The sequence below is a fragment of the Empidonax traillii genome, unplaced genomic scaffold (assembly GCF_003031625.1).
Source record: "Empidonax traillii isolate 1590-97213 ecotype Southwest subspecies unplaced genomic scaffold, ASM303162v1 scaffold1329:size129758, whole genome shotgun sequence".
NCBI lineage: Eukaryota > Metazoa > Chordata > Aves > Passeriformes > Tyrannidae > Empidonax > Empidonax traillii.
Window position 1 is genome coordinate 11,776 of NW_020956522.1, and position 12,296 is coordinate 24,071.

A 12,296-nucleotide genomic window follows, 5' to 3' on the forward strand; every position below is an offset into this window, starting at 1 on the left:
GACATCTCAATAGGTGAAATAGGCCCAGATCCAAGGCTTTCTTGAAGCCTCAGTGATCAGAACACAGAACAATAGAAAGAACGAAAGGTCACCGAGGTGAGGTGAGGATGAGGATTAAAAAGCAGCCCCCAGGATGAAGGCAAACAGGATCTCCCACCATAATATTCCTCAAAATAGAGACCACGCCTCAATCTCCACCCCTAACTCCACCTGTTATGAATATTGGAATCAAATGATGCAATAACATGAATATGTAAAATTATGTTGCAATCATGGTCAGAATATTGTATAAATTCTCTATTTTTACTGAATCACTTTGGAGCTTTTACCTGGCCTGAACGGGTAAATCTCCCCGACGTCGTGATTAATAAATACCTGCTGCTCACGGACTAAAACTCTGTCTCTGAGCAGTTTTTGTTCATCTGCCCCTTTTTCTGGGCATCAAGACCTCATCCCAATCCCACCATTATCCCTGTCCCATCCCAGACTGTGCCCATCCTGCCTTTATCCCTGTTCCAATCCCTGTGCTCATCCCTCTCCCTGCTTCACCCTTGTGCCCATCCCATTCCCTGCTTCCTCCTCGACCCCATCCCTGTTCCCACACGTTCCCCTCCCTGTCCTTCCCCCCTTGCCTTATCCCTCCCCCCTCTGTGTCCCCATGTGCCACCTCCAGTGCCACTCTCTGGAGCCGTGGCCGGATTCCCAGGGGGATGCCAAGCACGTCCTTCCTCAGCGGGGGCGGGCTGTGTGCCGCCAGGGTCCCGTCCTGCAGGGAGAGGGGTCAGTGATGATGGGACCCCACCCTTGAATGCCCCCGTGCCCCTGGTGCCCCCTGCTCACCTCAGGGTCAAGCAGCAGCTCAAAGGCAGCCACCAGGTCCCCGGCCGGGCCCCACGGCCCCCACAGGGGGTGAGACTGGAGCCGGGGGGGCTCCCAGTGTCCCAGATCCAGCCAAACCTCAGGGGTGCACACACACCTTCCCAAGAAAACACCTGCACCCTGTGAGGCAGGGATTGGGTGAGGGTGCTGCCCCCACCCATGGGTGCCCCTCTCATCCTTCCATCCCTGACCCCCCTGGTCCTCCCATCTCTCCCTCCACTTGTGGGTGACCCCCCATCCTAACATTCCTCCTGCCATCCCTCCATCCATGTCCCACCCCTCATCCATCCCTCCCTCCCTCCCTCCCTCCCTCACTCCTCCCTTCCTTCCCCCATCTCTCTGTCCCTCATCCCTCATCATCCCTGACCCCCCATCCTTCCATCTCTCCCTCATCCCTCCATCCATGCCCCATCCCTCAATCCATCCCTCTGATCCCATCCTTCCTTCCCTCTCTCCCTCTTCCCTCTCCACATCACTCTCACTCCATCCATCCCCAAATCCTTCCATCCCTCCCACTATCCTTCCATCCATGTCCCATCCCTCATCCATCCATCTGCCCCCATCCTTCCCTTCTTCCCTTCTTCCCTTCTTCCCTCCCTCCCTCTCTTTCTCTCTCCCTCCTACCCCCACATTGCTCAGTCTACCCCCAATCCTTCCGTCCCTGACCTCCTGCATCCTTCCATTCCTCCTGCCATCCCTCCATCCATGTACCATCCCTTATCCATCCCTCTGCCCTATCCCTCCCTCCCTCCCTCTACACATTGCTCCCCCCATCCTCAATTCCTTACATCTCCCCCATCCTTCCAACTCTCTCTCATCCCTCCCTCTCTCATCCCTCTCCCCCGTGTGTTCCGTACCTCCCCAGCCTGGTCAAACACCTCCACCACCACAGCTGGAGGGTCCTCCTGAACCCCTTGGGGGTTCCCAAACAGCAGCACCGGGTGGAGCAGCAGTGTCTGTTCCCAGAGTGGGTCCAGGACATCCCGCGTGACCCGGGAGCGTTGGCTCCGATCCACGATTGACACATGGGCGGTGGCGTCTGGGTGACAGTGACACAGTCACTACCCCGGGGGGCCACTGGAGGGGGGGAACAGGTTGGGGGGTCCCACCTATGGAGGTCTTGAATACGCCAGGGGTCAGATCCAGGGCCCGGAAGAGGTAACAGCGGAGCTGGAAGCGGCTGGGACCTGCAGGACATGAGGATGTCAGGGGGGCTGAGACCCCCAGGCTAGACCCAGACACCCTCCCCTGGTTGCCCCCAGGCTCACGGGGGAAAGAGCAGAGGATGAAGGGCGGGGGCTGCTCCAGGGGGGGCTGGGACCCCCAGGGTCCTAGCAGTGCCACAGCTGGATTGTCCTCCTTGGATGTGTCCTCCATGTCCTGCGGCAGGAGGAGATGGGGAGCGTGGGAGAGGGGGTGTGGGTTGGGGGCCCCTCTGGCCCTGTTGTCCTCTGGTCCTGCATCTACTGCCTTGTGTTCTACAGTCCTGTCGTGGCCCATCTCCCCATCCTCCCATCCCTTCCTCATCCCTCTATCCATGCCCTGTCCCTCATTCAGCCCACTGCCCCATTTTTCCCTCCCTCCCTCCATCTCCCCAGCTCTCCATACCCCATCCCTCACCCATCCCTTCGCCCCTCATCCTTCCATCCCTCCTCCCATCCCTCCATCCATGCCCTATCCCTTATCCATCCCTCTGCCACCATGCTTCCCTCCCTTCCCCTTGCCTCCCTCCCTCCTCCTCCTCCCTCCATCTCCCCATCTCTCCATGCTCTATCCTTCATCCATCCCTCCGCTCTCCATCCTCCCATCCCTCCATCCATCCCTCATCTATCCCTCCTTTCCCCCATTTTCCAATCCCTCCCTCGCTCCCCCCACCCATCATCCCTCCCTTGCCATTCCCCCCTTCCATGCAGACTCCTCCCCAACCTCTCTCCTACCAGGACTCCCTGCAGCAGGAACAGGGGTGCCACGGTTGTGGGCTGGGCGAGCACCAAGCCACGGTGCCAGCGGCGCCGCTGGCACAGGGCCCCCCTCTGGGCACCCCCCAGGGGTTTGGGACGGAAGGGGCAGGGCCAGAAACACTCAGACTGCCAGGGCTTGTCCTCTGACACCGCCCCGGGGTCCTGGGGGAGAATAGGACATGTGGGGACATGGGGGGACGTGGGACATGGGACAGTGACATGGGGACACCATGACATGGGGACACCATGACATGGGGACACCACCATCCCTATCACCGCATCTTGCCACCCCCATTCCCTCCCCCCATCCCCATCCCCCGCAATCTGCCACCTCCACTCCCCCCCCCATCCCCGTTACCCCCATCCTCATCACCTCCATCCCCGACACTCCCCTCCTTCACCCCTCATCTTGCCATCGCCCCCATCGTGCTCCCCCCTCCCCACTCACAGTTTCTGAGGAGGCCCCATTGGAGCGGTTCCTCTGGATCTGGTTCCCTTTCAGATCCTGCAGCATCTCACACACGGCACTGCTTGTGTCCAGCACCCCCCTAGGGACAAGGGGACAGTGCTGGTGGACACCCAGGTCCCCCTGGTGGCAGGTGGGTGGATTTCCCCTTGTGTCTCCCCTCAAACCCTCCTGTATCCCCTCTAAACTCCCTAAAATCCACCTCAAACCCCCATATCCTCCTCAAACTCCGCTGTATCCCTCCCCAAAACCCCTCCAGACTCCCAATATCCTCCACAAATCTTTCTCTATCCCCTCAACCCCCTCTGAAACCTTCCCATATCCTCCCTCAACCCTCCTGTATGCCCCCAAACACCCTCCAAACCCCTATAGCCTCCCAAGTCCCCTCAAATCTCCTCATATCCTCCCCAAACCCCCTGTACCCCTCTCAAACACACCTCTAACCCACCCAAAACCCCCTCAAATCCTCCCTCATATCCACCCAAACTCCCCTCAAGCCTCCCTCAAGCCCCCCCGTGTCCCGCTCAAATCCACCTGTAAACCCCTCAAATCCCTCCATATCTCCAAACTACCACTAACTCCCTCCAGTCCCCCCCCATATCCTCCCCAAACCCTCTCATACCCCATGCAAACCTCCCTCAATCCCCTCTCAAAACCCCGTATCCCAAATCAAACTCACCTGTAACCCCCCATAACCCCCTTAAATCCCCTCATATCCTCCCCAAACTCCCCCAAATCCCCTCCTATCCCCCCAAAACCCTCTCGCCCACCTCTGCTGCACCTCCACATTCCAGGGCCCCTCCCAGCGCCATCCTTTGGGGGGCTGGATCTTTCCTGGAGGGAGCCCCTCCCTGCCAATAGCATCTGAGAAGGGCGGATGCCCTAACAGCTTCCAGGGCCTCCATTTCCCCAGAAGCCTCGTCTGGTTTTCGTACTGGGGGGACAAAAATACAGCAGGGTTAGTGAAGGTTTGTGTGTTCCCTCAGGGGATTTGGGTGGTCCCAGGGTGGTGTCACACTCACGGTCTCGGTGTGGAAGTGCAGGGACCCCTCGAGGAGCGGAGGCAGGGCCCCACTGTCACACACCCGGCACAGCCACAGCCGGACACGGACCTGGGCACGGACCGTCTCAGAGCCCTGAACCCCAGCATGTGAGTGAGGGGTGGAAATGGGGAGCGGAGAGAGAGGGAATATGGGGGGACAGAGAGCGGGACACGGGGAAGATGTGGTGGGAATTTGGGAAGACATGGTGGGGAGTGGAGGGGACATGGAGCAGCAATGGAGAGGATAGAGAGAGAGCACGGGGGGACAGAGAATGGGCACCAAGGGGCATGGAAGGGGTGTGGTGGGAATTTGGAGGGGATGTTGGGGGGGATGTGAAGGGAATATAGAGAGGACATGGGGAGGGATATAGAGAGCACACAGAGCAGTGACAGAGGGGACATGGAGGGGGATGTTGAGGGAATATGGAGGAGATACAGAGCAGTGAGGTGACAGGGAGGGAACATGAGAGGGACATGTTTGGGAGGGGCACATGGAAGGGATGTCAAGCAGCGACAGAGGGGACGTGAGGGGACATGCAGGGGCATAAAGGGGATGTGAAGGGGGTATAGAGAGAATACGGGGAGCTTCCCACCAGGAAGATGGTCTGGATCCTCCCGCAGAGCCGCCCGCAGGCGTCAGGACCGATTGGTGAGAAGGTGACATCGGTGACAGGGACATGGGCACAGCCCACCCGCTGCTGCCCCTGCAGCAGCCACAGCACCAAGTTGGGGACACCCGCCTGGGGCTGCAGGGACACAGCGAGAGACCAAAAGCCAAGAATTAAACTCTCCAAGAGGTTTGTTGGGTTGGAAAGCTGACATTCCTTTGCTGGATGCACCCAAACACACCCCCAGAGCAGGAGACAGTCATGGATAGACCCATATTCATCACACTGTGTTACATGTTCATTACGTTACTGAACACTCTGTTAATTATCTCCACGGAGTTATTGGGATCTGTCTTTTGAGGGGCTTTGGTGGTCATTTGGAAACACCCTATTCTCCAAATTTCCCTTTGATGGTCCTGAATCTACTGATGAATCCTCTCTCCTTGAGAGCATCTCAAATACACAATGCCCCTTCTCTGATCACTCTTTGCTCTGACACACAACCCTTCTTCCCAAAACTAAGACATCTCCCAGTCCATATTAATTAATCACCGATAGAGGTAATAAGGGCAGAAATAGCTGACACAAGACTATTAATCACTGATTTAGGGATAAAACATTACTGTGCTAAAGTTAAAAAAATTTTCCAACATCTTCCCCCCCAGCTGCATGGAAAGAAATTTTAAAGAAATCGATATTTCTTTACATTTACATTTCCATTAAATTTATATTTAACTTTTAATTTATTCTTACACTTGAATTTTAACTGCATAATTATTTATATTTATATTTAAATTATAATTTGAATTTCCTATTAATTAAATTTAATTTGCTTTTAAAAGAAATATAACTTGTTCAGAGATGATGATGTCCCAAAATTCCCTACCTCCACTGCCAGGGCAGCCACCTGCCTGAGCCACCTCTCAGCCCCCGACACCAGTGTGTCCCAGTCGTATTTCCCAGCCTTTACTGGAGCCTCCTTGGCCACATTCCACAAATGCCGCAGGAGAAGCCGCCGGGAATTCCTGAGCTGCTCATCCAGAGCCGTGGAGGGCATGGGTTGTGCCTCCAGCTGGGCCAGTGCCCGCCTGCAAAAACACCCCCAAAACTCCCTGTTTGCACCCAAAATGCCCAGCTCTCTCCCATTTGGTTTCCCCAAAAATGCTTTGTATCCCTCCAAATGGCTATTTCCCCACGAAGTTCAGTTCCACCCAGTAATGTCCTGCTGACCCCCCCCAAATGTCCCATTTCCCCCTCCAAATACCCAATTGTCTCCTCAAGTGTCCCATATTCACCCCAAATGTCCCGTTATCTACTAAAATTCTTCATTTGCTCCAATTTCTCATTTCTTTCCCCCAAATGCCCCATTCCACCTTCAAGTATCCCATTTCCCCCTCATGCTATGTTCTCCCTTAATGTCCCATCATCCTCAAAAATGTCCCAAATACCCCATTCCACTGCCCCAAACCTTGACTGAGAAGCTCAGAAATCCCATTTCCCCCCCCCTCCCAAATACCCCATTCCACTCTCCCAAACTCTGGGATCCGAGATCTGACAAGCCCAGGGATCCCATACACCTTCCAAACTCCCCATTCCATTTTGGTGGGGTTGGGACCCCCAGAACCCCCAGCCCCCTCCCTCATGTGCAGTCCTGCTCCCCAAGCCCCAGTTTGGGGGATTTGGAACCCTCAGGACCTCCAGCCCCCTGCTTCTCACATGCAGTCCTGCTCCCCTAGCCCCGATTAGGGGGGCGTGGGACCCCCAGGACCCCCCCTCACGTGCAGTCCTGCTCCAGCTCCCAGAGCAGCTTCACGCCCGTGTCCCTTGCGGCGTCCCTGTGGCAGCGCCGCAGCTCCGCCACATTCCTCTCCTGAAATCACATCCCAAACGATTGCAGCTGGGATGGGGGGGTCCCATCCCACCACACTCCTGCCCACCCCAAGGATCTCACCAGGCGCCGGCACAGAGCACGCAGGAGGTTCAGGGTGTCCCAGCGGTGACAATTGTCCTCCCAGGATGAGGTGACGGCCACCACTGGCTTGTCGCCGTGCCAGGACAAGTGGTGGTACAGGTTCCCTGCGCCACCAGAAAACAGGACTTGAACTCTCCAAGAGGTTTTTTTGGGGTTGAAAAACAATATTCCTTTGTTGGGTGCACCCGAGTACACCTCCAGAAACCACCAGAGCAGGGGACAGTCATGGGCTGATCCATATTTATCCCACTGTGTTACATATTCATCACATTTAATGAATACTCTGCCAGTTATCTCAGTGGAGTAATTTAGATCTGAGTAGCGGTCTTTTAAGAGGCTTTGGTGGTCGTTTGCAAACATCCCACTCCCCAAATTTCCCTTTGATGGTTCTGGATCTTCTGATGAATCTTCTCTTCTTGAGAGCATCCCAAATACATGGTCAGGTCATGGTGCCCCTTCTCTGATCACTCTGCTCTGACACTCAACCTTTGTTCCCAAAACTGAGACATCTCCCAGTCCATATTAATTAATCACTGATTTAGGTAATTAATGAGGGACTAATTTGCACAAGATACAGAGAATTACCACAAAGCCACTTCAATTACTGGTGTTTGTACTAAGCACTACATGGTACAAAACTAAGCCTGATATAGGGATCAAAAACTATTATTATTGTTTTATTATTAGGATATTTTAGATATTTGTATAATATTCTCTACCTTTACGTAATAGTTTATATTTATATTATATTTTCTGTGTTCATACAACATACCCTGGTTTGTGTCTCCCCCCTCCACGGGGTGTCCCCCCCACTCACCATCGAACATGGGGGGGCTCTGCGGGGTGGCTGAGGAGTCGTGTCCAATCCTGAGCTCAAATCCCAGTGGATTAGGACCCTCTGGGACCATTGTGGCTGAGTAAAACACCCCACAGAGCCCCCATTGGCACCGAGGCAGGAGCTGCTGCTGCAAAATAACCCCAAAACCACTCAAATGAGGGGTTAATGGTTTGAATTAATTGTTTGAATTACTCATCAGCACTATATCAACCATAAGCCAGGGGCTGGGCTTAAAGCACTTTCTGGTCACATTCAGCAAAGTTAGGCTTTCGTGGGATCACAGGTTGGGGAAATTAATGGGACTTTGAGTTTTGCTAAATTAACCCTGATGGCCTTCAATGAACAAAGCCTGGGGGAAAGAAATATTAAAGTATACATTAATCACATGTTAATTATATTAATTTATTATATTAATATTATTATATTAATTTATTATATAACATACATTATATATGTTATATACTGAACATAGTATGTATTATTAAGAATAAATAAATATGTCTCTGTGTTCCCATATCCCCATGTCCCATATCCCCCATGTCTCCATGTCCCACCTGTGCCCGTTCCACATCCACAGGTGCCACAATGTCTCTCTGCCGCCCGTCCATGGTTCCCTCGTGGGTGCGGATCTCCAGGAGCACCCGACCCTGATAATCCACCCCCGAGTCCTGGGTAAAAAAGGGGAGGTTTAGGTGGGTGTCCCTCTCCAAAATGGCCACTGTGCTCATCCTGCCATCCCCTGGTGCCCGTCTTGTCACTGCCCCCCGTGCCCACTCTGTCACCCCCTCACTCTGTACCTGGGCACAGTTGGGCCGGGGGCCATACAGGGGCAGGAAGGCAGGTCCAAAGCAGGGCAGGAAGCCAGGGGTCCCCCCTGAGATGAAAAAAGGGAGATCAGCTCTACCAGGGGGATCTGGGTGCTGGGGACCCCCCCAAGGGTGGGCCCTGCTCACCCTGGAGCTCCTCAGGGTCTCGGTAGATCTGGGACAGCGGGATGGTGGCAGTGCCCAGGACTTTGCTCCAGCACGACCTGGGGAGGGGAGTGTGATGGGTCCCCCAAACATGAGGGGTCACCCGAACACAGAGGTGTCTCCTAAATCCAAGGGCTTGTCCCCCAATCCCGAGGTGTCCCCCACTCACCCTCGGAGAAGGTCCAGTTTGATCTCCTCACAGATGGGGGGCAGCTGTGGAGGGAGAACAGGGCATGTAGGGGGGGAAGGGGGTGTGGGAATGGGAGGAGTGGGTGTCAAAATCGGGTGTGGGGTTGGGAATGGAGGCGTGGGAATAGGTATGTGGAGTGGGAATAGGGATGTGAGAATGGGGGTGGGGGTGTGGAAATGGGGCTGTCCCCCTTTTTTGGGGTACCCCTGCTTTGGGGAGAAGTGTAGAATGGGGGTTGGGGGGGCACCTCACCTGCAGTGGGAAGAAGAAGACCTCGTTCCACTCAGGGTTGGTACTGGGGGGCATCACTCGGGTGCAGAGCTGCATCCGGAAGAGTTGTGAGCCTCCCACCATCACCCAGCACCCCTGTTTTTCCTGGTGCACCCCATTCCCTGCCCAGCACCCACCGTCCTGCCGGCAAAGCTGACCCGCACCACCGTCTTCCCTGAGCCCCTCCTGCCGCCCAGGCACGGCCGCGCCGGCTCCACTGCCATGGGAAGGGGAGATAGGTGAGCAGAGGGGTCCCCCAAACTCATACAACCCCAAACCCCCCCATGCCCACCCTGCGGCAGGTCCTGGGCACGGTACACGCGGATCTGCAGTGTGGTGGTACATGGTGGTGGGCGCAGCAGGTTGGATTCTACATCTTCCTCCCCCGCTGGGACCTCCTGCTCCTTGGGGAGGTGTCACAAATTAGGGACCACTGCAGAACAGTTTTTTGGGGTGCTGAGGGGTTTAGGGGGCCTCACCTGCACTCTCTCCCCGGCCCGGCGCACGGCCAGGCTGACCTGCAGGTACCCCCGGGAGCGGCCGTCGTGGTGCCGCGGGTGCTGCAGGCTCAGCCACTTCCAGCTCAGGCTGCGCCCTGGAACGGGGGGTGGGGAGACCTCGCCGTCACCTTAGAGTCACTGCAGAGTCACCCTGGTGTCACTCCGGTGTCACCTCAACCCTCTCACCCACCTGGTGCAGAGTACACAGTGCCAATGTTGAGCTGCAGGGACGGCAAAGGGGTGAGAGTGACACCACACCCCCTTCCCAACAACCCGTTCCCTATGCCCCATTCCCAAAACCCCATTCCTGATGCCCTGTTCCAGACACTCCCTTCCCAACATCCCATTCCCAACTCCTCATTCCCAAGCCCAATTCCCAATGCCCTGTTCCAGTCCCCCAATTCCCAAATCCTCATTCCCAAACCACATCCCTCACCTCAAAGGTGCCAATGATGGCTTTGGTGCAGAGGTTTTTGGAACGGAGCACCTGTGACAAGAACGGGACATGGCATCAGGAGCCACCCCCTGTCCTTGACCCCGTCCCTGTCCCTGTCCCATCCCTGCCGGTGCCACCAATCCCTCCCACCTGGATCCGGATGGGCTGTGCCACCAATTGCTCTGGCGTCTCGTGGAAATTTTGGCAGAACACCTAAAGAGAGGGCAAAGAGGGTGAGCGTGGGCTGAAGGACACTGGGAGTCCCTGTGTCCCTTCCCCGGGGTCACCTCATTGAAATAGGGGTTGTTCCCTGTCCGGCTCCGGGTCCGGAATTGCTGCTTCCCAATGAACACCTTCACCACCGGCCTAATGTCGTTGCCCTGGAGCTGCCGGGCCTGGATGATCCTCACCCGGACCTGCAGGACAGGGACAGGGGGGGCAATGGGTGGGATGTCGCCCCCAGGGGTCTTGGGGTCCAGGGGGCTTGGAGTCCAGGATAGTCTGTCTTTGGAGTCCAGGACAGGCTTGGTTTAGGGTTAGGGGACTTGGTCTGGGGGTCCAGGAGGTTTTGATTTGGGGGTCCAGGGGCTTAGTTTAGGGGTCTAGGAGGTTTGGTTTGGAGGTCCAAGGTGCTTGGCTCAGTTCAGGGTTCAGAATAGGCTTGGTTTGGGGTCCAGGGGGTTTGGTTTGGGTTCCAAAGCAATTGGTTTGAGGGTCCAGGATAGGCTTGGCATGGGGTTTAGGCCAGGCTTAGTTTGGGGTGCCATACCTGGAAATCCTCTTTCCTCTGCACAGGGGCCCTGCCAGAGCTCTGAGGTAGCTCCAGTGCACCTGGCAGTGCCACCCATCCCTGAGGGGTGACCATGGCACTCCCAGCCTTGCCACAGGGCGTGTAGTAACAGCGGAAGGTGACAGTGCACTGCAAAGAGACAGTGGCACCCCAGTGGCCCTGGTGGCACCCAAAGTGCTGGAGGGGGGCTCTATGGGTGGGGGACTCACCCCCGTGGGCTTATCCCAGTGGTCCAGAAGCAGGACATCCCCGCGGGCCATCGGCAGGCTGGGGTTGGCCACCAACTGGTCCAATGACACTGTGGTGCCACCCAGGTCCCTGTAGGGGCCAGGGGAACATGGTGAGAGTGGTCATGGGGTGCGAGTCACACTGGGGTGCCCACTCACACCTGCCACTCACCCCCAGGGCACCGGGTGGTCCCAGTGCTGGAGGCGCAGGCTCAGTGTGTCCGTGGGGCTCAGGGGACACTCGTCCAGTGACCACACCAGCTCCTGGGGGGTAGAGGGAGGTGACAAGGGGTCAGAGGGGTGACCGTTGTGTCCCTGTGCCACTGCAGATCCACCTGGGCTCACCCCACCTCATTCCAGGTGGGGCTGCGCTCCTCAGGCACCACCTGGGTTCTCCTGGAGGTACCTGTGTGGGGGACAAGAGGAGGACGGTGGCACCTCAGGGTGGGGTCACTGGGGTAGCAGGGCAAGCCTGACACTGGCCCCATGCATTGGGACACCCAGAGCTGTCCCCATCTGTGGCCACCACCATCCTGTCCTGCTGGGATGCCACCCCTCACACCAGGATGGCCAATACCACCCAGCCCCACAGGGACAGCCACTGTGGTGTCCCCTCCCCATGCCCAGTAGTACCTCGGAAGCAGACAGACAGATGGACACCGGGACCAAAGCTAGTGGCCCCGGGGATGTGGACACTGACCACATGGAGCCGCAGCATGGCCAGGGACCACTGGCACTGGGGGTGGCAGCACGAGTGTCACCAAGGGGCTGCCACCAGTGGGCCACCCCTGAGGTGCTGTCACCAAAGAAATGGCTGCAGGTTTGTCACCAATGTGCCACCCTCGAGATTGTCACCAAAGGGGCACCGTCAATGTGCCACCCCTCAAGGTTCTGTCATCAATGTGCCACCCCTGATGTTGTCACCAAAGGGATGCCATCCGTGTACCCCTCATGTGCTGTGCCCAAACTGATGACACCACAGCAGCACAACGGTTTGGTTCCCATGTTCTAGAATGTCAACGGGAGGAAGGCAGGGCAGGGACTGTTGGATGGCAGGGACTGTTAGATGTTGTTATAAGTTAATTAAAGAATTTAGACAACTCAGTTCCAATTAAACATTGATAAATTTATTAAGCAAGCGATAAT

The 12,296-nt window shown here is 56.2% G+C and overlaps 1 protein-coding gene across 1 annotated transcript in view; it reads right to left on the bottom strand.

The window, feature by feature from the left end:
* FER1L5 (fer-1 like family member 5) overlaps positions 1-11,981 on the bottom strand; it is a 20,602-nt gene extending 8,621 nt beyond the window's left edge. Inside the window, exons 1-31 of the mRNA XM_027906634.1 lie at positions 11,784-11,981; positions 11,501-11,556; positions 11,323-11,414; positions 11,133-11,241; positions 10,903-11,052; positions 10,421-10,549; positions 10,284-10,346; positions 10,134-10,184; positions 9,888-9,918; positions 9,677-9,792; positions 9,490-9,601; positions 9,335-9,414; positions 9,180-9,248; positions 8,907-8,950; positions 8,720-8,796; positions 8,564-8,640; positions 8,321-8,434; positions 7,746-7,893; positions 6,908-7,032; positions 6,735-6,826; positions 5,843-6,044; positions 4,942-5,094; positions 4,329-4,442; positions 4,077-4,240; positions 3,289-3,388; positions 2,817-3,002; positions 2,148-2,259; positions 1,989-2,066; positions 1,737-1,918; positions 841-999; positions 668-766 (exon numbers count right to left, since the gene is read on the bottom strand). Of these exons, the coding sequence (XP_027762435.1) occupies positions 668-766; positions 841-999; positions 1,737-1,918; positions 1,989-2,066; positions 2,148-2,259; positions 2,817-3,002; positions 3,289-3,388; positions 4,077-4,240; positions 4,329-4,442; positions 4,942-5,094; positions 5,843-6,044; positions 6,735-6,826; positions 6,908-7,032; positions 7,746-7,893; positions 8,321-8,434; positions 8,564-8,640; positions 8,720-8,796; positions 8,907-8,950; positions 9,180-9,248; positions 9,335-9,414; positions 9,490-9,601; positions 9,677-9,792; positions 9,888-9,918; positions 10,134-10,184; positions 10,284-10,346; positions 10,421-10,549; positions 10,903-11,052; positions 11,133-11,241; positions 11,323-11,414; positions 11,501-11,556; positions 11,784-11,868 (3,369 nt within the window). The 5' untranslated portion in view covers positions 11,869-11,981. The remainder of the gene's footprint in view (positions 1-667; positions 767-840; positions 1,000-1,736; positions 1,919-1,988; positions 2,067-2,147; positions 2,260-2,816; positions 3,003-3,288; positions 3,389-4,076; positions 4,241-4,328; positions 4,443-4,941; positions 5,095-5,842; positions 6,045-6,734; positions 6,827-6,907; positions 7,033-7,745; positions 7,894-8,320; positions 8,435-8,563; positions 8,641-8,719; positions 8,797-8,906; positions 8,951-9,179; positions 9,249-9,334; positions 9,415-9,489; positions 9,602-9,676; positions 9,793-9,887; positions 9,919-10,133; positions 10,185-10,283; positions 10,347-10,420; positions 10,550-10,902; positions 11,053-11,132; positions 11,242-11,322; positions 11,415-11,500; positions 11,557-11,783) is intronic.
* Between the last annotated feature and the right edge of the window lie 315 nt (positions 11,982-12,296).